General features: G+C 37.2%; 2 protein-coding genes across 6 annotated transcripts in view; one reads left to right on the plus strand and one right to left on the minus strand.

Annotated features, from left to right (window-relative positions):
- The window catches only part of LOC100251481 (uncharacterized), a 60,441-nt gene that overhangs the window by 7,213 nt on the left and 27,003 nt on the right, over nucleotides 1-26,225 (minus strand). The window contains exons 7-16 of one of the 5 annotated variants that reach the window (XM_010662246.3): nucleotides 21,804-21,899; nucleotides 10,655-10,772; nucleotides 10,316-10,582; nucleotides 6,693-6,794; nucleotides 6,136-6,493; nucleotides 5,917-6,030; nucleotides 3,961-4,577; nucleotides 3,642-3,838; nucleotides 3,034-3,256; nucleotides 1,643-1,762 (exon numbers count right to left, since the gene is read on the minus strand). In XM_010662246.3, the coding sequence (XP_010660548.1) occupies nucleotides 1,643-1,762; nucleotides 3,034-3,256; nucleotides 3,642-3,838; nucleotides 3,961-4,577; nucleotides 5,917-6,030; nucleotides 6,136-6,493; nucleotides 6,693-6,794; nucleotides 10,316-10,582; nucleotides 10,655-10,772; nucleotides 21,804-21,899 (2,212 nt within the window). Of the gene's footprint in view, nucleotides 1-1,642; nucleotides 1,763-3,033; nucleotides 3,257-3,641; nucleotides 3,839-3,960; nucleotides 4,578-5,916; nucleotides 6,031-6,135; nucleotides 6,494-6,692; nucleotides 6,795-7,846; nucleotides 10,187-10,315; nucleotides 10,583-10,654; nucleotides 10,773-21,803; nucleotides 21,900-26,225 lie in introns of those variants that run through there. The other 4 variants (XM_010662248.3, XM_019224967.2, XM_019224966.2 and 1 more) reach the window with 4 other exon arrangements.
- LOC132255037 (uncharacterized) lies at nucleotides 16,681-18,733 on the plus strand. Its single transcript, XM_059742561.1, has 2 exons — nucleotides 16,681-18,224; nucleotides 18,503-18,733. Exons 1-2 carry the CDS (start codon nucleotides 17,573-17,575, stop codon nucleotides 18,538-18,540), a joined length of 690 nt encoding a protein of 229 aa, XP_059598544.1. The 5' UTR covers nucleotides 16,681-17,572; the 3' UTR covers nucleotides 18,541-18,733.

Below are 26,225 nucleotides of genomic sequence, written 5' to 3' on the forward strand. Positions count from 1 at the left end.
TTTGGGCTAAAAAGTTTGAGATCAAGGATCTTAGGGCTTTGAGGTACTTTCTCAATTGAAATTACAAGGTAATGAAGGAGGGATATTTTTATCACAAAGGAAGTATTTGCTTGACCACCTAAAAGGTCGTTGGCATGATGAGGTGCAAATCAAGTGATACTCTCATCAATGTAGACCATAGGCTAGAAACCTATTTTGAGAGAGACAAAGGCCAATATCAAAGATTGGTTAGAAAGCTAATTTATTTATCTCATACTACGTCTAACATTGCTTTGCAACCAATGTAGTTAGCCAATTTATGCACTCACCAAGTGAAGCTTAGATGGAGGCAGTCTTTAAAATCCTAAAATAATTGAAGTGCACACTTGGGAAAGGTCTTCTGTTCTCCAATAATAATAAACTAGAGTAGAGGCTTACATAGAGGCAAACTGAGGTAGATCCCTTGATAACAGGGGATGTACTTCAGGACATGCATATTCATTGGAGGTAATCTAGTGACTTGGAGCAGCAAAAGGCAAGCAATTGTGGCTAAAACAAGTGTTGAAGATGAGTTTAAAGCAATGGCACAAGGGATTTGAGAGTTACAATAGCTGAGATTTCTTAGAGTAGGATTAAAGATGAAAAAGGCAAAACCTATGAAACTATATTGTGACAACAAGGCAACTATTAATATTATGCATAAACCAGTTCAACAAGATAGGACCAAGCATGTTGAAATTAATTGGTATTTCCTTTTCTTTTTTCTTTTTTTGATAGGTAAATTTTTGCCGCATTGGGAATTGAACTTGGAGCCTCCCACAAACCTTCCCCATCTCTTTACCACTTGAGCTAGGCCTCAAGGGAAAAATTAATTGGTATTTCATTAAGGAAAAAAATTAGAGAGTAGTTTGATTTGTACTCCATTTGTGACAACACTTGAAGAAGTATAGTCGAAACACGTGTTTCAATCTCTAGGAAGCAAGTTGTGTATGATAGACAACTTTGAACCAGCTTTAGGGGGAGTGTGGAAAGTCAATCTCTATATTTTATTTATTTTAATTCTAAGTTGATTGGTAGACTATATTTATATAGTTTCCTAGTTTGCCTATTTTTTTGTTTAGTACATATTTTTCTCCTTGATTGTAATTTTGGAAATTTATAGCCATAGATCTTCCTTTACTAGGTTGTTTCCATTGCATACATGTAAATGACATATGATGCAATTTCATAAGATAAAATATAATATATATGTTCAGAATTTGCGCAATCCTTGCCCAAAATTCCATCTATGTTGGAAAAGCATATGAATGATAACTTTTGCCCTAATACAGGCAAAATAACGACAAGACCATGTAACTATTCTACCTCAGACCACCATTTTGAACCTCACAAAAAAAAAAAAAAAGGGTTTTTTCCATACAGCTCCAATATAATTCAAGAAATCATATTTGTATTTAAAGAAAATAATGGCACTTTGCCATGGATATTTTCTCTGGGATGATACCATCAATCTGTGTGTGTGAGTTTGTTTGGAGATATAAATGTTGCAACTCAGATAACCACCCAAAGAAGTAGAGAGAATTGTTGGGTAACTGCTATAAACCTATAAGGAGAACTCTGGTGGCAGGAAAGACCTTTTTAAGCATTTAATCATCTAATATACCTTCCACTTAGGTTTTCCCTCTGTTTCCATAGAAACCTCGTCAATGAAAGATGCAAGCTCGCCAAACATAATTTCACATACTTCTAGATGTGAGTGGCCAAGAGCCATGGTGGCAGCATGCTGAAACAATAAAGGAAATAAATCAATTTAACCATTAGCAACATATTATAAAATTCAAATAACAAGCTAAATAGCCCTTTCAGTTGCAAATCATAAATAGCAGCATTGGACTGATAAAAAAGATGTCCATTCATTTCTGACTAGAACACCTTATACAAATTATCATAGCTAGCTTGCGTTTGATTGAATTTAAAAATACAGCACTCTTCGAGCACATGCACATACATCTTGTCAACAACTTTAATGCCTATCCAAAAAAAATCTTGTCAACAACTTTAATATCTACCCAATAAGTTTAGGTTTCATCCATAAGAGAATCATATGAGAACTAATTTTTTGGAACATATCACATTTTAAACTCATTCAACATGCATGCAAATGGAAATTAATAGAGAAGGATAATTTCAAGATTTTGACTCCAACAAATGTCCTAAAGCTCATAGATACTGAATACTAGTTGGACATTCACATCTTGATTCTAGAATCAAGACTCAAAATGAAATAGTTGAATCTTTGGCTATATAAATTATAGGGGACACTGGCATGGAGAAGTCAGGGCTAGCGGTGAAATTTTTCTTCCTTACAACTCTCTGCTCATGGGCTAGTGGCTAAGGAGAAGTTAATGCTGCTTCTATTTTAGATTTTGTAGAAAGCTTGACTTAGTCCAGGCGTTCCTATTTTTCTCTCTTTCCTTTCTTTTTTTTTTTTTTCGTTGGCTGGCCCAGGTATGCCTTGTATACTCACTGTTAAAAGGCCACCTTTTCTTTTCTTTTTGGACCAGCAATTGTGCCACCTTTATGTTCAACACTTTGCTAGTGTACCTTTTTTTTAGTTTGTCTATCAAAAATAATGACGATAATAATAAAAATAGTAATGATGTTAGAGCAAATATGACATAGGTTACACCCATGGTTAACAGATAACCCTCCAGTCTACAGATAAGCGATAGTAGAGCTGATAAACCATAATAGAGCAAATGCCTAGCACTAATGACATTATTTAACAATTCTACCAAGAAGTTAGAATATCCCCATCCTAAGATTGAATTGCTTATCAGTCTAGAACATTTAACTGAACCAGCAAAAATCATCCAATCTAAGTTAAAAATTTAGTGTCCAGTAAGAAACATTGAATTCCCCTCCTCCCCCCCACCCTCCCCTCCCCTCACCTCCAGAAATTTGCTCTTTTAAATATAATTAGGTCACTAAAACTCCACTCAAGATAAATCATATAATGGCTGACAAGAAAGTTTCTTATTAGCATGTGCTTACTATGTGTGCCTCAGATCCAGATTTTAGTGAGGGAAAAATAAGATGGTAAAGATCTTTAGCTGCACCCAAGCTGCTAGCTTCTCTACTATCAAATGGGCACGAGCATGCAAACATTGCATACATGAGCCACTGATCAAGTTTGTTGTCTGTATCCTGTGACTGATGAGCCTTTCCGCCCAACTCAGCAGGCGTAATATGAGCAAGACGCTGTATAACCTCCAACCTGCCAATTAAGATAAACTTACAAACTGAGAACTTTCTATCTAAAAGAAATCAAACTAGAAATCTTCATAAGGAAATAGAGAAATAATTTCTTAAAAGCAGAAAGAAAAATACCAGTAGCACAGTAAGGGAACTTTCTATATTATTTTTCAAATTACTTCCTGAAAATTCCTCACAAAATTTTGTTCATTTCATCACAAAAGAAACTCATAGGCAGGCTTATGAATAACCCACTTGGTTTTATATGATAATTTGACAACTGGAGTGGTGGAGGGAGTACAAATACTACTACTTTTTCTCCAGATAATAATAATTAGTAATGACAACAATAAAAAAAAATGTCCAAATACAGAAATAAGAGAAACCAACACCTCAAATCTACTTACTTTGCTTCCTGAACAGAGCTTGGGCAAAGCTCAGCAGCATATCTGACAAGCTCACTAAGACACCGTGCCCATCTGTTTTTATCAGGACTCTCAAATAGAATAGATTGAAATGTTGCATCAGGAGGGATAGCATCAGATTCCCGTCTCATATCAAATGGACGCCCAGAATCCCAATAGCAACTCTGAACAATATCATCCTGTAAACTCAAAGTTCATAGTTTAAGAAACAATTAAAAGCATTCACATTTTTCACAAATTGAAACTTGAAGGAATGAAAAAGTTTGGTCAGGAAAACATTTAGTAATATACCACAACTCACCCCATTTTCTTCAAGGACATCAATTATAAAGATTGGTTCAGCATCATTTTTCAAATTGTTATCAAATCGCTCATATAGTGAGTCCCTTATATCATTCCTTAAAGCACGAACACAGCGTAATAACTCAAGTGCTGTATGCCTAATCTGACTGTCCACAGAACTAAGGAAGATAAGACCAACTGCATCGATTTCAGAAGCACGGAACTCGATTGCTTCTATTGGATGATGCATGGAGGATTTTTTGAAGGTTCCGTGACGCTTTGCATCTTGGCGCTCATATTCCAGTTTATCATCTGATAAACAAACTCTCCAAAAGCGCATTAGTTCTAGCAAGCGTCCCAGTGATGTCTGAATGAGAAGTGGGAACTCATCTGGGAGCCGTAAGACAAAGTTGGCCATCCCTTTCATAACTGCAAACCGACGATGAGGGAGGTATCTCACAATCCGATTCAGCACCTGTACTGCTTCCTCTCGCACACCAGGATCAATACTTATGCCATGTTGAGGTATTATTTCAGTTATTTTATCGCTTCGTCCAACTTCTTCAATCAGATATGGTATGCACTTCAGCACTGACCGGAACAGATATCCTTGAGATTTTTCCTTGGTGACAGCATCTGGCAAAACGTATTCATTTTGTAGGCATCATTCCAGCAGAGCAAGCATATTTTGAGAAAAATATTAGGCACACAGTGGCAGTTCAGTTGGCAACATGTCAGTTGGCAAACTAGGCATTTCTAAAATTTCTAGAGGATAAACTGACAATATAAAGGAGAAAAGTTAATAGGGGAAACACTGGAAACCAAATCACATCAAATGAAATTCTATGAAATTTTCAGATCAATAGAGATTCTTATAATTGTTTTATCTTTGCTCATCTACCTAGATTCAGTTATGCCTGATCATGGAAATGTTTTCCAGGTGAAGGTTATTTTGTCAAATAAGCAGAAGCGAAATATAATATGAAGAGTCAAAATTGACCAGGGATTAGAAAATGACCCAACTTCTTTTCCAGGTAGCAAAGATTTTGGGAATCACTTTGATGTTGAAGGCCTATAAAATATTTCAGTGGCAAACTGCTAACATCAGTCATTGATAATCTACAATGAAATCACCATCTAACAACACATTCCCATATCAATAACAGCCACAGAATACATTGTTGTGCCACTCTGTCATCAAGAACCCCAACCATGTTCCCCAAGTTTAACTGGTATGATGTTCATCCCAGCTTAAACTGTTGCACCCTTTTTAGATTTCTGCAATGCTCATAAAGCAAGTTCAATTGAAATGAACATTGCCTGTAATTTAAACGATCCTCTTTGTGCTAGCTATCTGGCTGGTAAAGGTGTCCAAGTAGTACAAAGGCCAATTCTGCAGATCTGATCAGATATGGTATTTCTCCTTATGTTCTTGATCCTGAAGCCAGAATCAGCCATTTGACTCACTTTCCTTATCTAGTGCTATAGAGGATGGCATCAACAATGGCCTTTGATCATGTCTGCCTCCTTTTAGCTTCTCTTTCCAAGATGGCCTTTGAAGTGGGACACATGAATGGAACTTGTAGAGTTCCTTATGCCAAAAAGTACAAGGACATTGTGATTTTCAGAGCTTATGTACATTTGGAAAAAAAAAAAGCTTTGTTGCACTTCGCCACCTGTCACTTGCAACTTTGTTATGGCTTCATTGCACAAGCCTAGACCCAGCTTGACTTTGAGTCTAAATCACATCAGGAAGCATCCATGATTTTCTCTTTAAATCAATAAAAGAGGTATTATTGTAAAGACCAAATACAGTAATGGTTTTAGAAAAGAAATTTGAGAACCACATAAGTGACAATACCACCTGAAATGGAGATTTTGTTATACTTTTTCTTAACTTTATATGGGCAGATTAAAAGACACAAAATCATCACCTTTATTGGACCTAGGGATGATGTAAAAGCAAAAAAATTACCTATAGTGGTCCGTGACGAAGTAAGAAGAGCCTGACTATAGGTTCTATGGCAAGATCTTATAATCGAATCAATTGCAGCCTTCACTTTTGGAATGTAGTGACCAATATCAAGACCTGCGAAAGCAACAAAACTTAAAATGGAGTTCAGTCGCAAAGTTCAGATAGTAAGGTCAAGCCGAAGATCAAACATCAGTATTGCAAAACCAGTAATCAACCCACCTTGAAAAACTTCCAGGCCAACATGCTGATTTGAAGGGGACATAACAATGGCTAGCAAAGCACGGAGACCAATAACTTTAGCTTCACTTAGACTATCTTGCTTCAGCAATTCCAATATCATATGATTCATGGCAAAATCTAGGTTAGTTTCTGTTATGGTTACACAGAATTCTACAAGTTTATCATGTTGGACATCCTGAGTAAGCATTCCTTTCCTCAGAAATGTAAGGAGTTGTGAAGTCACACTGTCTAGGTAGTCCCATACACGATTTTTTGGGTGATTTTGTGAACGAACATTCAAATAGAACCTTACAACACGATGAAGGCAATCCAATGCCATGAAACGATGGTTCTTGTCCTGCATGACAAAGCCAGGCAATACCATATTAGTGAATATTTGAAATAGAAGATGAATAAGAAATGGCTCCCACTCTTGAGGCCTTGAAATATCAAGATGATAACATGAAATGATGCAGGAAAAATTAAACTTGAGGAATTCATTTGTACTTGCTTGCCCTATAAACTAAACGTGTAATTTAAGAGTAGATTGAGCTTACTCTAAGATGCTTGTAGAGTTGCTCCATGTGAGAGCCAAAATTATTGTCAAAGGTTTGGGGATCGCCAAGGCAGAGAAGTAGAGTCACCAAAGGGTAACCAACCTAACACATAAGAAATTGCTTTAGTAAGAAAAGTCAACCCTAGAAATACAAGTCATATAAACATATCTAGGAGGAGATGCAAAAGAATGACAAAGAGCACATGTTGGGAAAAAAAATTCCTAATAATTCTTATTTTCCTTTTCAAATAAAAAAAAAAAAGGAAAGAGAAATAAGAAAAAAGAAAAAGAATTAAGGTGGTGTTTGTTGACCTTAATTTAACTTAAATCTAAATTGAGTTGAATGTTTAATTTTGAATAATATGTTTATTTTTATGAAGATCTGAGTGCAATTAAGCATTAAGCTGTTTGTTTTTATATGCTAAAAGCATGTGAAAATAAGTAGAGAAGGAAAAAAAGATAAGTGACTCTTTCTATTTAGAAAATAGTAAAAAAAAAAAAAAAAAAAAAAGAGCCCCCCCCTTCCCCACAAAAATTTTCATTTTAACAAAATTATCTGAAAAAAATAGTGGTAAGTTAAAAAACAAACACTTCTAAAATATCTCAACTCTAAAAGCAAATAGCTTTACGACTTAAGTAAAAAAAAACCAATCAAGGCCTTAGTTTGTAACAGAAAATAGAATCAACCAAACTTTCTGGAGGAACTAAAGCGAGGTTCTAAATTTACTTTTGAGAAGCATTAAACCTTTTTAAAAGAAGAGAAGAATTCTCCTGGAATAAATATTACTATTTTAGCTAAGATGAAGCCTTACGAAAACTATCCAAATTTTTAATGAAAGAAAAACAAGAAAAAGAAGCGATATGAATAATAGAAGATCAAAGCTTTGTTTCATTACTTCTTGAGGGAAGTTCAATACTATAAAACAATTGTATGATTCCAGAATTGCTTAACACGAATCAATGCTATACAGAAATACAAATAGACAGGACATGCATGATTCCAAAAGGGTATTAAATTTCCTTTTTTAATTAAACTATAAGCAATGCCATAACACATTAATCATTGGTTTATAGAAGAAATAAAAGGTCTAGAAAGGATGAGCTATGTTTCAAGTCAGACAGAAAAAAAGGGATTGCAAAGAACGGTTTCAGTACAATTCACACAAATGTGAGCAGAAATCACCATACACTACCAAGGAGCCAACACCAGATAAATACTCAAGGGATTCGGAGGCCCTTATCAAACATCTCTAGTGACAAAGCTCCACTCTCAGCTGACCAATCCACTATCTTATTAGTGAGCCTTGGAATCCAAGAAAAGCAGCAACTCATCTCTTTCGAAGATCTAAAATCTTTTCGATCCATCTGCTCTATCTCTGTGCTCCCTTCTCCTAAGAAACCTTTGACCAAGCTTTCCATTAAGAGTAGGATCTTGATCACTATTTCCAAACATGAAGGCATGAGCCACTTAGCTTAGAAAAGGCCCTGATCACTCTATAATGATGATCTTGAAAGATGCCACCAGTCCCCAACCAGCTTGAATACCCCAGAGCAAATATGGCCTACCACTCAATAACAAAGGCATCATATGTTTTCTTAGTGCTAATAAATAAATAATGGAATAAAAGTGAACATGCCTGCCTTCTTGCATTTTTTTTCATTCCCTGAGTATGTGAGTAAAAATACCAAGGTTGGGAAGTGTAAGCAAGCTTATCAAATTCGGGAACATCTCATACCCAAATGAAAAAAAAATTTCAATGTTACATATTTCTCTATCTGAGACCGAAATACTTCTTCCCAAGTAGTATACTCTTAAAACAGACACGCTCAAGGAGATTTCAGAAGAAAATATTGAAACATACTTTTAAAAGTTCTCAAAACAAATTTGTATATCAGCAGAGTTTCTAAACCTGCAGTACAAGGTTACAATTCAAAGGTTCAGTATACCACTGATTTCTCCATATCTTACCCCAAGTACACATCAAGTATACAAAGGGTGCTAAAAGGTGAAAAAAGAAAGCAAAGGGCCAAATCAAAACTAACAGCTCAGAAGTCTAGAAAAGACAACCACCAATCCCAACCCCCCAACCAAGAAAAAAAAAAAAAAGAACAAAAAGAGAAAAGAATTCCAAGACAATTAATTATATATCTTAAAAAAGACTTAAATATTGATCAGAAACTTCCAACTCTTCAAAAGTTCCTCAGTTCTTCCTAACCAAATGCTCCAAAACAAGCATAATAGGGTCATTCTCCACACTTACATTTGATATCCACTTAACTTTCATAACAACTAGGAAGAGTCTCCTTAACTAACAAAGGGGGAAACCCATAATGACCAAAAAACAAAATTCATGCTCTACTGTAATGGTTAATATTGTCATTGGTTAAGCAACACAAAACTTGAAAAGGCTACAACAATTAACCAACCCTTCTTCATAGTTAGATAGGCATCAGAATCTTTTCCCAAACAGTCTCCAACGTAAGGGAAATGGGCCTCCAACTGGTGTGCCGAAGGATCTATCAATAGATATAACCAAGAATTTAATACCCTCAGCATATTCCCACATAAAGTCACTATCGCATCCTCTAAGCAGTGCCACTGACTTCTGACTAAATGTATTGTGGGATCAACACCATCCCCTCCAATGCCCAATGATTTTCAAAATGAATGTCTACTTGAGACATAAGATGGATGACCGAAAATACAAGAAAAGATAAAATCCATCTAGAAGAAGTTAGAACTAGCACAGATGGGGTTCCTTTTCTACATACTAACTAAGAGTTTCTTCCCAATTTGTAATAATGAATGACAAAGATGATTAAAATAAAAGAACCTAAGAAAATTTACATAGATTATTGAAATAAAAGAAGCCAAGAAATGAAATTATAAACGTAGTAGCAGTAGTGGTGGTGGTAGTGGTGATGAACCAGCTAATTAGCCTAGCAAAAGACTACTAATAGTATAAGTTGTGATGATGTATCAAAAGATTAAGGGCATGTTTGTTAACTGTTCTCAAAAACAATTTTCTAATTTTGAGAACAAAAAGAATATTAAAACATGTTTGGCAACCAGAAAACAGAAAAATTGTGTTTTTTGATAACACATTTTAATTGTTTTTACTTGTATTATAAGGGTTGTTTTAAAAAATAATGGGGCAAATATGAAGAATAATAAAAAATAAAGCACTATATATAAATTTTATTTTTAACTGATATTTCTAAACATAGAAAACAAGTTGAAAACATTTCAAATTCCCAAATAGACTTTGTTCTAGCAAACATTAGAGAACTATTTCTGAGAATGACTTCCTAAAAAATTCCCAAATAGACCCCAATTTTCTACTTTTAGCAAAAGATTACTACTACTCCCGTTACTGCTACTACTATTAGTAGAAGTGGTGATGATAATGAAGATAAAGTAGCAAAATACTAATTTTCAGCTATTTAGTTGTACGCCAAGAGCAACTTGAAGTGTCAGGCATCCAAATGATTTAAGGGGAAAAGAACAATCTTCATGGTAAAGAGATCTGCAAAGATAGGGTAGTCCACTTCTCAGACCACCAAATAACCAGAACTTTTAAATCTTTTTTTTTTTTTCTTTTTTTTGGTCTGAGATTCACTTACAGGTATATGCTTGCTCTGTTTGTCCATCCAATGCATAAGTTGTCCTCTTATTCGTGCAACAGCATCATACCACAGAGTAAGTGCAGGTTCTACACCTGATGGAGGCCACTGGCTTTTCCCACCATCCGCAAGTGGTGCTAGGATATTTGAGAGCATATTGCATAGTGCATGGTGGAGTTCGCTTTTTCGTTTATGTGGAGCACGATTGAGAGGATTTGCTTTTGCCACAAATGAGGCTGATGCATTCAGTCCACCCTCAGTCTTAACCTGGAGATTATTGAATGGTTATAACCTTGCCCATATGCCAAACTTCTCTAGAAGAATTTATTTTACACATACCCCAAGCTTAAGGTAGCGCATCCCATTAATGATACTAAGTGTTTCACTTCGGGCAACACTAGTGTCAATACGACGAGTATTGAGTTCCATGAAAAAACGTTCAGTCACAGAACTAAACCTGTTAAGAAAAAGGAAAGCATTTTCAATGGTTAGATGCAGTTTTACTTCAGATATATGGAGTGAGCATCAATGTGACTGCAACAACAATAATTTTGTCATAACAGTTAATATAGACCACTAGTTTATGCATGCTAGGCAAAACTTTATTAGATAGTCTATATCAGTTGTAAGCTTCCGATTTTAATCAACAGATCTAAAAATCAAAAGATTCTGCTGCAAATGACAATAACAAACTCAGATGAGAATAATCAAGCCCATAATTTGAACACTATAGTTAAAAAGATAACAAGGGAAATAGAACAGAGGATCAGCAAGCCTATGAGCAGAATGACAAAGCCTCCCCAAAGACACAGATCACGTTCATTTCATCCTGTCTTATACAATTCATAAACAACAATCTTTGTCATGCATAGAAATAAGTATGTTGAGTAACTTCAAGTCTGCAACAGAGCTTCAGTAGAAATAGTAAATTGGAGCTCAAAAGAAATTTTAATTGCCTCAGCAACACACCAAGTAGACTACAAATATAAGAAACTGGATTAAGAAAATGGTCTTTTTATTTAAAAATAAAAGCAAAAAAAATAAAATAAAAAATATTATAAATAAATAAAAGACAGTATTCATACCTGCCTTCCAGAAGCTATATATGTCACATATAACACACGGAAAGTAATCCCTCTTAAATAAAGAACCTCTATTACCATAGCAAGTCATGAGGAGACCAGATAGTTTATGTTATAGTTCCTTTTAATTTTATATTATGGTAGTCATGGTTTACATAACTATATGAAATACTACATCACTTGATTTCAAAGGGTGAAGAAATGAGCTATTGGAAAGACTGGAAAAACAGAGAAGAGCGTTTAAGAAAGAATATAGGTGTGGTCCCATAGGAAATCATGAAGTGTCAGTTTCAGACAGTTTAGATGTATTTGGCGGGGAAAAGTACACTTTCATTAGGGATGAATTCTCCAAAAGGTAAAGTAAATATTCATAAATATGTTTTAAGAAAAATAGTAGCAGCAGAAGATGACTAATCACAAAATCAGATACCTCCCCCAGAAAAACAATATTATAAATAGGAATATAGTTCCTTTTTTTTCCCAGGGATGGTAGATTTCCTGATAGAATGAGTGATGCAGGTAGCCTCCAATAAGTCATTACAAGCCATAGATGATGAGTTGAAGCTTTTATAGTTCTTAATTTTTAATTATGGTAATTGAGGCTTCCATAATCATATACTAAGTGCTCATTTGGATAAACTTCCTGTTTTCTATTTTTAAAAATAAAAAATAGTAGCAACTTCCATATAAAATATAATAATTCTTATATAAAAAGTATGGACTCACCTCATATGCTTAAAAAATTATTTTAAAATTTGAGGTAGTAAAAATTTTTAAGGTAAGTTTCAAAGAGTTCTTGCATTTTATGTAGGGTTTACTATCATTTTTTGTTTTTAAAAACTGAAAACAAGGAGTGTATCCAAACAACGCCAAAATTACTTGATTTTGAAGGGGTGATGAAATGCACAATTGGAAAGACTGGAAAAACAAAGAAGGCCACCACATTCAAGAAAGACTACAGGAGCAGTCCCCATAGGAAATCATTGTCAGTTTGAAGTAGTTTAGACATATTTAGCACAGACAAGTACACTTTCATTAGAGATGAACTCTACAAAAGGTGAAGGAAATTTTTATAAATATGTTCTAAAAAAATTAGTAACAGAAGAAGGATGACTAATTGCAGAATCAGATACCTCGCTGGAAAAACAATACAATAACTAGGAACAATAGTCAGTTCTTTTTTTCCTTCCAGTTTTCATAGATCACCTGATAAAATTGGGTGATGCAGGTAGCCACCAATCATCACAAGCCATAGATAATGAGTTGAACCTTAATATACGCCAAACTTAATCAAGGAAGGATCAAATAAGAAACAACTGAACTGAGCTAGTCACAAACTTATGCCATTATGGCCCTGTTTGTATTTTCCTCTCAATACATTTCAAACACCTAAGGAAGGAGGTTTTATAGAGTTTTTGAACTGGTGAGAGAGGAGGAGAGGGTATGGAAGTGTTGCATCTTTTATTTGCTAATGATACATTGATTCTTTGTGATGCCAACAAGGAGCATATGGAGTGCTTGAGTTATGCTTATGTGGTTTGAAGCGATCTCAGGTTTAAAATTAATTTGAAAAAGATTGAGGTGATCCCAATGGGAGAGGTTGCTAATTCAAAGTTGGTTGGGGTGCTGGGTTGTAGAGTGGGTTCTCTACCCACCACCTACTTGAGCCTCCCTTTGGGAGCTCCTTTCAAATCATTGCAAGTTTGGGATGTAGTGGAAAAAAGATTACATAAGCAGCTCGCCATGTGGAAAAGACAATCCTCGTCAAAAGGAGGAAGATCGACTTTGGTTAAACGCACCCTTTCTAGCTTAGCAATTTACTTCGTCTCTTTATTTATCATCTCATGCAAGGTGAGTTTTAGACCAGAAAAGATTCAAAAGGACTTCCTATGGGGGCTTAGCAATTTACCATGGGGGAAGGTTAAGCCTTAAAAAAGGCTCCAATTGGTGAACCAACCAACAATCTATAGGGAGAAAAAAAGTGGGAGCTTCATCTTTTTTTTTTCTTTTTCTTTTTTTATTATTATTTTTTATAATCTTTGTATACTTTGAGTACTTGTTTTGGTGGGCTCTTTTCAATACAATTTTATCTCTTTTATTTATAAGAAAAATAAAAATAAATAAAATAAAATAAAGTAAGGACTCTTCATGGGGACCCAAACCTCGGGGTGTTGACCACGCCCATAACAACCAGCATCGGGCAAACCAAGGTATTTATCCAACAATAGTATTTGAATCCAAGACCTCACACATCCTAGGATTTGCCCTAACCAACTACGTCACCTTAATAGGCTTTGGCATCAAAAATTTATCAACAAGCACTCCTTGGAAAATAGTTTTTGGGATTTGCATCCAAGAATGATTCCCTTTGAAAGCATGTGATCATAGAGAAGTATAAGGTCGAAGAAGGGGGTTGGTAGAAAAGGAGAGGCACCACCTATTTGCATATGATACCCTACTATTTTGTGAACCTTGCTTAAACCAATTAATTTACTTGAGTTGGCTCCTGTTTTGGTTTGAAGCTTATAAAAAGTTGAAAATCAATTTGAATAAAACCAAGTTGATTCATGTGGGAGAGGTCCCTAATGTTTTAGGAGCTTGCTTCATTGTTGGGTTGCAAAGTGGGGAAGCTTCCAACTACTTATTTAGGCTTGCCTTTGGGTGTTCTATTTAAGTCCCTTTTTGTGTGGGATGTGTTGAGGAGAGGTTCAAAAAAAGGTTAGCCCTATGGAAAAAACAAAACCTCTTAAAGGGTGGTAGATTCACTTTGCTTAAAAGCACTCTTTGCAGCTTGCCTAGCTATTTTATGTATTTTCTTGTCATTCCCAAAATGATGGCTTTAAGATTGGAAAAAGTTCAACGAAACTTCTCATGAGGAGGAGACCTCAAGAAAAGACCTCACTTAGTCAAGTGGTCTTCCATCTACAAAGATAAGAATTTAGAAAGGCTAGGTATTAAGGTCATGTCATCTCTTAATAAAGCCTTGCTTGGAAAATGGTGTTGGAGGTTTGCTTTGGAAAGAGAGTTCCTTTAGAGACGGGTTATAGTGGGAAAGTTTAGGGAAGAAACAGGAGGATGGTGCTCTCTGATAGGGAGGGAGGGTTATGGTGTTAGCTTGTGAAAGGCAATAAGAAGAGGTTGTGAAGCCTTTAAGGCTAGAACAAGTTTTATATGGTTGACAATGGAAGAAGAACAAAATTTTGGCATGATGTTTGGTGTGGGGATGCTTATTTAAAGGACTCTTTTCCGTCTTTTTTCTCTTTTACTTCTAACAAAGAGGCTTGGGTGATGAATGCTTGGGAGGTCATTAGCAGACAAGTTGTGTGGAACCTTGGTTTCATGAGACAATTTTAAGATTGGGAGCTACACAACATTGAGAAGTTACTAAGAAGGCCTCAAGCGCTTAGGAAGTACAATGAGGATGAAGATAATCTAACTTGGAAAGTTAGCAAGAGCAGGAACTTCTTGATGAAATCTTTCTATTCTTCCTCAAAGTCGGATGAAGGAGTTTCTTTTCCCTCGAAGGTACTGTGGGCGGCTTTAAAAGTGGGGGTTTTTTTTTTTCTTTTTAAGAGAAGAGGTTGAGTGTTAACCAACAATTGTTGTTTATGTATGCATTTAGAAGAATTAACTAATCACTTGCTAATCCATTGTGGAAAGGCAAGGGGCCTTTTACATTTCTTGTTTTCTCTCTTTAGCTTTTCTTAGGTCCTCCCTTTTTTGCAAAAGATTTGCTAAAAGGATGGCATGTGAGTTTTGTTAGCAAAAATAGAAAAAGATTCGGACAACAACCCTCTTTGCTTGTTTTGGGTTCTTTAGCAAGAGAGGAATCGAAAATATTTCGATGGAATTCGTAGTTTGGATCAAGCACTAAAGGACTCTCTTATTTGTACCCTTTTCCATTAGACTTGCCAACATATTCAAAATGATCTAGTATCCTTGTTAGATTTTATTGATTGGTTGAGTGTTAGTGAGAAGGTGTTCTATGTGCTTGTTTAAGGTGTTTTTGTTTTTGTTTTGGCATCCTTTGTAAACCTCTCATGTACTTAGGGTGCGCCCCCCTCTCTCTAACTAGCATCTATTATATATTCTTGTTTGCCTATTAAAAAAACTGCTAAGGTTGACCAAATGTAGAAGCAAATTGGCGAGGAAAGGGAGGTTATTGGAATCCTTTATTCACAAGATAAAATAATGACAAGAAGCTAGGAGAGGTGGAGGCTCTTTTCAAGAGATTGCAAAGGCATGCGATTACAAGGGATGTAGAGGACATCATGGTTCGGTTGATTTAAAAAACCAGCAAATTTATAGTTAAATTTATTCCTCCTTAACAAGTTGTAGAGTGGAGGAGTTTCATTCCGGCATAGTGCAGAACCCTAGGATCACAACAAAAGGTTAACTTTTTTACATGGAAAGCTTCTTAGGGAAGAATTCTAAATTTAGAACAACTAAAAAAAGGAGGGGTTAGAGGTTTCCAAGTAGGTGTTATTTGTGTAAAGAATAGGAAGAAATTGTGGATTATGTACTCCTTCATTGTTCCAAAGCAATCATGCTATGACAATTAATTTATGCTCTGTTTGGTGTTCAGTGAGTAATGCTATCCTTAGTTAGGGATGTCCATCTAAGCTGGCACGAATCTTTTGTACGGAAGACACAAAAGACAACGTAGAGAGCAACTCCTTTGTGTTTATTTTAGACCACATAGAAGGAGAAAAACAAGAGAGCTTTCAAAAACATCAAAAACAAGAATCAAGCAATTAAAAAAAAAAAATTATGTACATTTTTGGAAATGGGTTAAGGTGCATGTGGGAGGGTGTTCCTTGTCTCTAATGGATTTTATTAACGGGTTGAACACTAAGTAAGGCAAGGATGGTTTTTTTGTGTCTCCTCTGACTCTTTTGGCCTTTAGCACCTTCTACACACTATGTATACTTTTGCGTGCCCTTTGATAGGTGTTATTAATTCAATTGTTCTTTACCTACCAAAGGAAAATATTTCAGATGATTTAGTACTGTTTTTTCCCCTTGTTTTCAGATATTTTGTATGAATACAAAAAGTCAAAAATTTAACTTTTATCTTAAATCTGAAGTCTAAATGACAGTTTTGTGTTGATTTCTATTCACATTTCAGGTAAATTCAGACCTATTCAAAAATAAAAAACCAAAAACTGCCTATACTTTATTGAACTAACAAAAACAAATTCTTACATGAGATAGGTAACACAGAAGAATATGATAACACTTCATGTTCTAAAAATAATTGAATAGTTTTTAATGTCAAAGGACAGCTTTTGTTAAAGGACAGCTTTGCTGTCCACACTAGGACAGCTTTGCTGGTCAAAGGACAGCTATCAAAGGACAGCTTTGCTGTCACACTTCCTTCCTTATTTTAGCCCACACTTGCTGTCCACACTTCCTTCCTTAATTTAGCCCACCCTTCTTTCCTTATTTTAGCCCACAATTGTTTCCTTATTTCTTCATTTATTATTTTGTACAGTTAGCATATATTATTTGACAGATTATAGTTTACATGTATAGGGCTAGAATCATGCTGGAATTTATTTGCTTTTATTTGCTTTCCATGTAAAGCATCCTTGTAAAGTCTATATATAATATACAAAACTCAAGGCCAAGGTATTCGGTCATTCACACAATATTTTGACATGGTATCAGAGCAAGGTTGCTAATTTTTCTTCCCTCAAATTCTTTTCTGTCTTTTCGGTTTCGGAAGTGCCTCTCGTGTCTTTCGGTCAAGTCTGTGTTGATCACTTCGTGGGTCAGTTTTCTTCTGGGATTTTTTTGGTCAATCCTTTTGTCTCGGGTTCTATTTATTTTCTATGGATTCCGCACCTCTGTGTGTTAAGTTTACAGGCACAAATTATTCTACCTGGGCATTTCAGTTTGAACTTTTTCTCAAGGGAAAAGACCTTTGGGGTCATATTGATGGCACGGATGTTGAAAAACCATCCACTTTTGAAAAATCTCAGGATGTTGGGTTTTCTCCTTCATGGGTTGTGCTTGATGCACGCATCATGTCTTGGCTTCTTGGTTCAGTGGAGCCTCATATTGTCACCCACTTGCGGCCCCATCGCTCCGCTCAATCTATGTGAGCTTATTTGAAGAAAGTTTATCATCAGGATAACGATGCTCGTCGCTTTCAATTAGAACATGCGATTGCCATGTTTCAACATGGTAGTCTTTCCATCCAGGACTACTACTCGGCATTTCTGACTCTTTGGCATGAATATGCTGATTTGGTTACAGCGGATGTTCCTATTGCCGCTCTCTCAACTATTCAGGCTATTCACGCGACTACCCGGCGTGATCAGTTTCTTATGAAACTACGTCCGGAATATGAATCTGTTCGCTCCTCTTTACTGAATAGATCTCCTGTTCCCTCTCTTGATATTTGTTTTGGTGAGTTACTTCGCGAAGAGCAACGCCTTAGTACTCAAGCTATTTTGGAGCAATCTCATGGCAGTTCCGGGACGACAACTGTAGCTTATGCTGCCCAAGGACGCAGACCACCTATGCATTCTAAAAACTTGCAGTGTTTTTGCTGCAAGGAATATGGGCATATTGCTGCCACTTGCCCTAAGAAGTTTTGTTCTTATTGCAAGAAGAAAGGTCACATTATCAAAGAATGTCGTATTCGCCCCCAGAATCGTCAGGCCCAAGCATTTCAGACTTCGGTTATTGTCCCTCCTGTAGCAACACACGACTCTCCTTCAGCTGCGTGCTCTGTTCCTGCACCTCCTGCACCAGATTACTGCACCCCAGAAATGGTGCAACGGATATTAATTTCAGCATTATCAGCAATGGGGTTTCAAGGTAACAATTCTACTAAACTCTGGTACGTGGACTCGGGGGCCTCTAATCACATGACTAATAATCCCACCGCTTTGTGTTATGTTCGGCCCTACGCTGGTCAATCTTCCATTCAGACTGCCAATGGCAGCTCTTTGCCCATAGCTGCTATCGGCGATGCCTCTTCTAAGTTCACTGATGTGTTTCTTGCCCCTCAGCTTTCCACGAATCTTATTTCTGTTGGCCAATTAGTTGATAACAATTGTGCTGTTAATTTTTCTGGTAATGGTTGTGTTGTGCAGGACCAGGTAACGGGGAAGCCGATCGCGAAAGGACCTAAAGTGGGGCGCTTGTTTCCACTATTTTTACCTATTCCAGATTTTTCTCCACGTTCTTCTATTAAGTCTTTTGCTTGTAATAATGTTTCAGATCTTAGTATGGTGTGGCATCGTCGTTTAGGCCATCCCAATACTCAGATCTTATCTCATGTATTGAACTCTGATTTACCTGGTAATAAGGATCGTTATTCTTTATCTCTTGAGTGTGATTCTTGCAAACTTGGTAAAAGTAAAACTCTTCCCTTCCCTTTGCATGCAAGTAGAGCATCTCACTGCTTTGATCTTATCCATAGTGATGTTTGGGGACCTTCCCCGGTTAGTTCACATGAGAAATTTAAATATTATGTGACTTTCATTGATGATCATAGCAGATTTACTTGGGTCTACTTTCTTCGCTCTAAATCTGAGGTCTTTCGTACTTTCACTGAGTTTTTAGCGTATGTTGACAATCAATTTTCTACTTCTATTAAGACATTACGCACAGATTCTGGTGGTGAGTATTTGTCTACTGAGTTTCAAGCATTCTTGGCTTCTAAGGGTATTATTCATCAACGTTCATGTCCCTCTACTCCTCAACAAAATGGAGTTGCCGAACGCAAAAATCGTCATCTTTTAGATGTGGTACGTACTCTCTTGTTAGAATCTTCTGTTCCATCCATATTTTGGGTAGAGGCTCTAAAAACTGCTACTCACTTGATTAATCGTTTACCTTCTCAAGTCCTACATATGGAGTCTCCCTATTTCCGCTTATTTGCTAAGCAACCTAGTTATGATCACCTTCGTATTTTTGGTTGTGTATGCTTTGTTCATTTACCTCCTCATGAGCGACATAAATTATCTGCTCAATCTGTTCGATGTGCTTTCTTGGGATATAATATGTGTCAAAAGGGATTTGTTTGCTATGATCCTACATTACATCGTACACGTATTTCTAGGAATGTTATTTTCTTTGAAAATCAACATTTCTTTCCTGTATCCTCTTCTACTGTGTCATCCTCTTCTACTATGGTCCTTTCCTCCTTTGAGCAACAGTTCTCAGATCTTCATCCAGTCAGTTCTCGCTTTCAACCAGGTATTGTGTATACGAGACGCTCCCGCCCACAGTCTCTTTCGGTGGCTCACCCGATATCTGATCCTACCACGCTCCAGATGCAGTCAGTTGCAGCACCTTCAGTACGTCGCTCTTCTCGAGTGTCTGTACCTCCGAATAGGTATGGATTTCCCTCTTCCAGTTCTGGCAATTCTATTTCAGCCCTTACTGCTGCATTGTCCAAATTTGATATTCCCACATGCTACTCACATGCTGCTAAGCATGATTGTTGGCGACAAGCTATGCAGGAAGAAATTGCCGCTCTAGAGGCCAATCACACTTGGGACATTGAGCCCTGTCCTCCCACTATTGTTCCTCTGGGTTGCAAATGGGTTTACTCAGTCAAGGTCCGATCTGATGGAAGTTTGGATCGTTACAAAGCTCGGCTTGTTGCACTTGGGAATAATCAGGAATATGGTGTCAATTATGAAGAGACCTTTGCTCCTGTGGCTAAAATGACTACTGTTCGTACGATTCTAGCTCTTGCTGCTTCCAGTGATTGGCCATTACATCAGATGGATGTAAAAAATGCTTTTCTTCATGGGGATCTTAAAGAGTGTATTTATATGAAGCCACCCCCGGGATTGTTTCCCTCTCCGACTTCACATGTGTGTAAGCTTCGTCGCTCTCTTTATGGTCTCAAACAGGCTCCGAGGGCCTGGTTTGAGAAATTCCGCACCACTTTATTACAATTTTCATTCAGGCAGAGCAAGTATGACACTTCCTTGTTTCTTTGGAAATCAGACATGGGTATTGTTGTTCTTTTGGTTTATGTTGATGATATTGTGATCACTGGTTCCGATTCTGCTTTACTTGGTCAGCTCAAAACTCATCTCTCCGAGTCCTTTCATATGAAAGATCTTGGACCTCTCACATATTTTCTTGGTCTTGAGGTGCATCATAGTCCCTCTGGTATTTCCCTCAATCAACATAAGTATGCGAGTGACTTGGTGGCTACAGCTGGTCTACAAGGGGCTACTTCTGTTGATACTCCCATGGAATTAAATGTCAAGCTTTGCAAAGAGGAGGGCGACTTACTTGCTGATCCCAGTTTATACAGGAAGTTGGTGGGTAGCCTTGTTTATCTCACCATTACTAGACCGGACATTTCTTTTGCTGTACAGCAAGTCAGCCAGTTCCTTCAGACTCCTCGTCATCTTCATTTGGCTACTGTTCGTAGGATCATACGCTATGTTCAAGGCACTTCTACTCGTGGCTTGTTCTTCCCTGCAGGCAATTCTACTCGCCTTGCTGCTTATAGTGATGCTGATTGGGCAGGTTGTGCGGATACCCGTCGCTCCATCACTGGTTGGTGTGTGTTCTTAGGAGATGCATTGATATCTTGGAAAAGTAAGAAGCAAGACAGAGTCTCTAAGTCATCTACGGAATCTGAGTACCGGGCGATGTCTCTTGCTTGTTTTGAAATCATTTGGCTTCGAGGTATGCTTGCAGAGTTAGATTTTTCTGAGACCGATCCTACACCTCTCCATGCCGATAATATAAGCGCTATTCAGATCACGGCCAATCCTGTCTATCATGAGCGCACAAAGCATATTGAAGTGGACTGTCACTCTATCCGTGAAGCCTTTGAAGCTCGTGTTATCACTCTTCCACATATTTCCACCGACTTACAAATTGCTGATATCTTCACCAAGGCTCTCCCTCGTCATCGACATTGCTTAGTAGCAAATTGATGTTTGTTGATCAACCTGCATCAATTTGAGGGGGGCTGTCAAAGGACAGCTTTTGTTAAAGGACAGCTTTGCTGTCCACACTAGGACAGCTTTGCTGGTCAAAGGACAGCTATCAAAGGACAGCTTTGCTGTCACACTTCCTTCCTTATTTTAGCCCACACTTGCTGTCCACACTTCCTTCCTTAATTTAGCCCACCCTTCTTTCCTTATTTTAGCCCACAATTGTTTCCTTATTTCTTCATTTATTATTTTGTACAGTTAGCATATATTATTTGACAGATTATAGTTTACATGTATAGGGCTAGAATCATGTTGGAATTTATTTGCTTTTATTTGCTTTCCATGTAAAGCATCCTTGTAAAGTCTATATATAATATACAAAACTCAAGGCCAAGGTATTCGGTCATTCACACAATATTTTGACATTTAATTGTGTCATAGATAATTAGTTTTGAGTAGCATTAACTGATGATTCAGTTACCTGATCCGAGATAAAGCACCAAGGAGTTGAGCAACTAGGTCTAGCAAAAGTCCCCGCAAATCAACCAATGAGGGATATTCAACCTGGCTAACAACTCTGCAGAAAATAAATGTTGTGTTCATAACAAGGAAAACTATGAGCAAATGAGAATAATGAGCTTAAAGTACAACAGAATAAAGATTACAACATTTCCCACTCAATAATTATGATATGTCTGTCAAGATTTGGTGTATATAATCTAACTTCTTGTTCTTAAGATATGTTGTTTACTTCTCAGACTTTGCCACAATTAAATGAACCATTCAAATAGGATTACTCTAATATATATATATGTAGTTTTGTAAGAAATACTGAGCGCAGAATGACATGTAAGGGGTCAGAATTCTCTATTTTAATTATCAGACAAAATTTCCAAATATGTTTAGGAAATATATGCACATAACTCAGTTCCTTATTAACGGGACCATTCTAAGAATAAAGAGACTATTCTAATAATCAATAAACAAATAATCAAATAAATAATAACAATGATAAAATCTCCAAATATTTTTTTAGGAAGTATATGAATATAAATGATAACAATAATAACAACAATAATAAGATTTGTTAGTGGCGATGGTACAAAAATGAATTATTATCATTTTCATTCAGATTATAATACTAAAATTCATTTTTGGGTAGTGAAGGGATCAATCATTCAGCCCATTTATGATCTTCCCAGATCTTTTAGAATAGCAAGATTTATAGACAATCTTATTTCATATATGTTAGTTCCCTCCACATCCCTATGTCTTGTAACTTCAATTTCTACTGTACTCGTCTGTTCTAGAAATAGGGAAGCTTGCATTGTTCATATTTTCCTTAATCCATGTGCTCCTCTTTCCAAGATGCACGGGTATGGTCTTTAACTTCCACAAGTTTGTTCTCTCTTCATTCTCTCTTTTCAGTTCCTTCTTTCTAAACCAAAGAACTCTGATCCTTTCTTTCCATTCATTTAGAGATCCATAGACTCCACCCAAAGTAAAAGCCTTTGCTCAACTAGCAGCCAATAAGGTCATACTAATAATTTTCTATCAGAAGGCCTCTTAAGGCTCTCAATCCAATTGGTACATTTTGTGCTTAGGTAACAGTGAAGCAATAGATCATCTCTTTCTTCATTACCCTTTTGTTTTGAGCCTTTAGCACTAGTTGCTCAAATTCACTAAGATAGGTTGAGTTCCACTAGAAATGAGATAGATATGACAAACATCCACTTTAGAGGCCTTACGAGACTCCTTAAAGGCAAGGCCATTTCGTCTGTCACCATTCTTACTTTGGTGCAGAGAATATGACAAGAGAGCAATGCTAGAGGTTTTTAAGGATACTTAGAGGTCTAAATTGGTTTCATGTAGTTAAATTTTGATGGATGTTCTTTCAGTTATTAAGGACAGTTGGAATTGGATGTGTGTTTAGAGATTGTTGCTGTACACTGTTGAGAGCTTACGCCAAACTGCCGGAGAAGGGTTGGCTATTAAGGAAGACATTTTTACTTTATTTGATGGCATGTGGCTTATCAAAACATGGAGGCTATCGAATCCTAGGGTGGAGGGGGACTTTATAAACGCATGTCTAAGAAGGAAAGAGGTCCCTGGAGGTATGTTGTATGTATTTGCCAAATTGCAAATATTGCCAGTGACACCTTGTAATTTCTCCTTGGCCCATGCTTAGCAAATCATGTTGCAGAGAATCTAGCTAAGCAAGAAGTCAAGCAATTAGTGTCCCTTACTTTTCACAACCCAAAAACCCACCTCTCCCCTCTCCCCAACCATCTTAATTAGATTCTCACTTTGAGCTTTATAGTTTTTTTCCTTCCTTTAATTGTATAGCTTGTAGCGTGTTTTTCATTTCTTTGGTTTGCTAAGTTATTATATTTTTTAAAGGATTGCTCATCATTCTTTGTAAATTTTAATTCATAGCAATGAATTAGTTTATCTCTAAACAACAATGTTGAGAGAGAGAGAAAAAAAAAAGAAAAACCTTAATTCTCATTCATGTAATGTCTACTTACAATTGAGAAATATATATATACAAGGCTAGGAGTCCTAACTACCATACATGTAACCTATATTAACAAGGAAAGATTATACACTATAAATACATTATATTCAACACTCCCCCTCAAGCTGGAACATATACGTCATATGCACCAAGCTTGTTACAAATATATTTAATCCTAGGACCTCTGAGAGATTTAGTGAAGATGTCTGCTAGTTGATCATTTGAATTAACAAAACTTGTAGCAACACATCCTGATGCGATCTTCTCTCTAATGAAATGACAGTCAACTTCAATATGCTTAGTCCTTTCATGAAAGACTGGATTGGATGCAATATGTAATGCGGCCTGGTTATCACAGATGAGTTTCATCTGTTCATCCTTTCCAAATCTCGACTCTCGAATAAGATATCTCGACCATATGAGTTCACATGTTGCCAAAGTCATAGCTCGATACTCGGCTTCAACGCTAGATCTGGCAACTACATCTTGTTTCTTACTCTTCTAAGATATTAGATTACCTCTAATAAAAACACAGTACCCTGAAGTGGAACGTCTATCTGTGGGTGAGTCAGCCCAATCTACATCTGTGTAACCAACAACCTGAGTATGACCTCTGTTCTCGTACAACACACCTTGGCCTGGTGTACTTTTGATATATCGAAGAATGCGGATTACGGCATCCCAATGGCTATCACATGGTGAATGTAGGAATTGACTAACAACACTCACAGGAAAAGAAATGTCTGGACGAGTAATGGTGAGATAGTTCAATTTACCTACGAGCCGTCGATATCTTCCCGGGTCTCCTAAAGGCTCCCTCTGTCCTGGTACAAGTTTGACATTTGGATCCATAGGTGTGTCTACCGGTTTACAGTCTAACATACCGGTTTCTTCCAGGATGTCTAAAGCATACTTCCTTTGGGAAAGGACCACACCAGAATTGGATTGAGCTATCTCAATTCCCAAGAAATACTTGAATTTCTCCAAGTCTTTGGTCTGAAAGTGGGTAAAAAGATGTTACTTTAGTTTCTGAATACCATCCTGATCACTACCTGTAATGACGATGTGGTCCACATAAACAACCAAATAAATACACTGCCCCAAGGAGTTATGATGATAGAAAACTGAATGGTCTGCTGTACTGCGAAGCATGCCAAACTCTTGAACAACATTACTAAAACGGCTAAACCATGCTCGAGGAGATTGTTTCAAGCCATATAGAGAACAACATAACCTGCACACTAAACCAGACTCCCCCTGAGCAACAAACCAAGAGGTTGCTCCATATAAACTTCCTCGGCAAGATCATCATGAAGGAAGGCATTTTTAATATCCAACTGATAAAGAGGCCAAGAACACATAGCAGCCATGGAGAGAAGCAGACGGACAGAAGCAATCTTGGCAACAGGGGAGAATGTGTCACCATAATCAGAACCATAAACCTGAGTATAGCCTTTAGCAACTAAGCGCGTCTTAAGGCGATCAACCTGACCATCAGGACCAACCTTAACTGCGTAGACCCAACGACAACCAACGGTAGATTTACCAGAGGGTAAAACAACAAGATCCCAAGTGTCATTAGAGTGCAGAGCAGCCATTTCATCCACCATTGTCTACAGCCAGCCTGGATGAGAAAGAGCTTCATGGGTGCTCCTTGGAAGAGAAACAGAGGATATAGCAGAAACAAAAGCAGAATAGGGTGAAGATAATCGATAATAACTCAAAAAATTGTAAATAGGATGAGAATTACGAGTAGAGCGAGTACCTTTCCGAACAGCAATAGGTAAGTCATTAGGAGAAGGCAGAGCCGGGACAGGTAAAGCCGAAGGGATAGGAAATGAGTCAGCAGGTGCCTTAGCAAAAGGGAGAGGAGCAACGACACGAGGGCGACGATGATAAACCTGAAGTGGTCGAGGAGGCATAGCATCAGGTGGGGAGACAATGGGAATGGGCAAGACTTCAGAAATAGGAAGAGACTCAGAAGTGGTGGAAAAGAATGGTGAGTCCTCAAAGAAGGTGACATCAGCGGAGATAAAGTATCGATGAGTCTCAAGGGAATAACAACGATAACCCTTCTGAAGTCTGGAATATCCCAAGAAGAGGTACTTCATGGCTTTGGAGGAAAGCTTGTCCTGTCCAAGAGTGAGAATATGAACAAAGCAAGTACAACCAAAGACACGAGGAGGAAGGAAATAAAGTGGTTGGTCAGGGAAGAGAAGGGAGTGAGGAATCTGATCGTGTAAGACAGAGGAGGGCATACGATTAATCAAATAACAAGCGGTAAGAACAGCGTCCCCCCAAAAACGAAAAGGAACATTACTATGGAGGAGGATAGTACGAGTTGTCTCAACAAGATGTCGATTCTTGCGTTCAGCCACCCCATTT

This window comes from Vitis vinifera, chromosome 14 (assembly GCF_030704535.1).
Source record: "Vitis vinifera cultivar Pinot Noir 40024 chromosome 14, ASM3070453v1".
Classification (NCBI taxonomy): Eukaryota; Viridiplantae; Streptophyta; class Magnoliopsida; order Vitales; family Vitaceae; genus Vitis; species Vitis vinifera.

What these genes read in the sequence shown, in the direction of transcription:
- LOC132255037 (XM_059742561.1), top strand. Translation starts at nt 17,573, where the DNA reads ATGTTTCAACATGGTAGTCTTTCCATCCAGGACTACTACTCGGCATTT. An exon ending in ATCAGCAATGGGGTTTCAAG is followed by an intron (nt 18,225 to 18,502) that starts GTAACAATTCTA and finishes TGTGTTGTGCAG; the next exon opens with GACCAGGTAACGGGGAAGCC.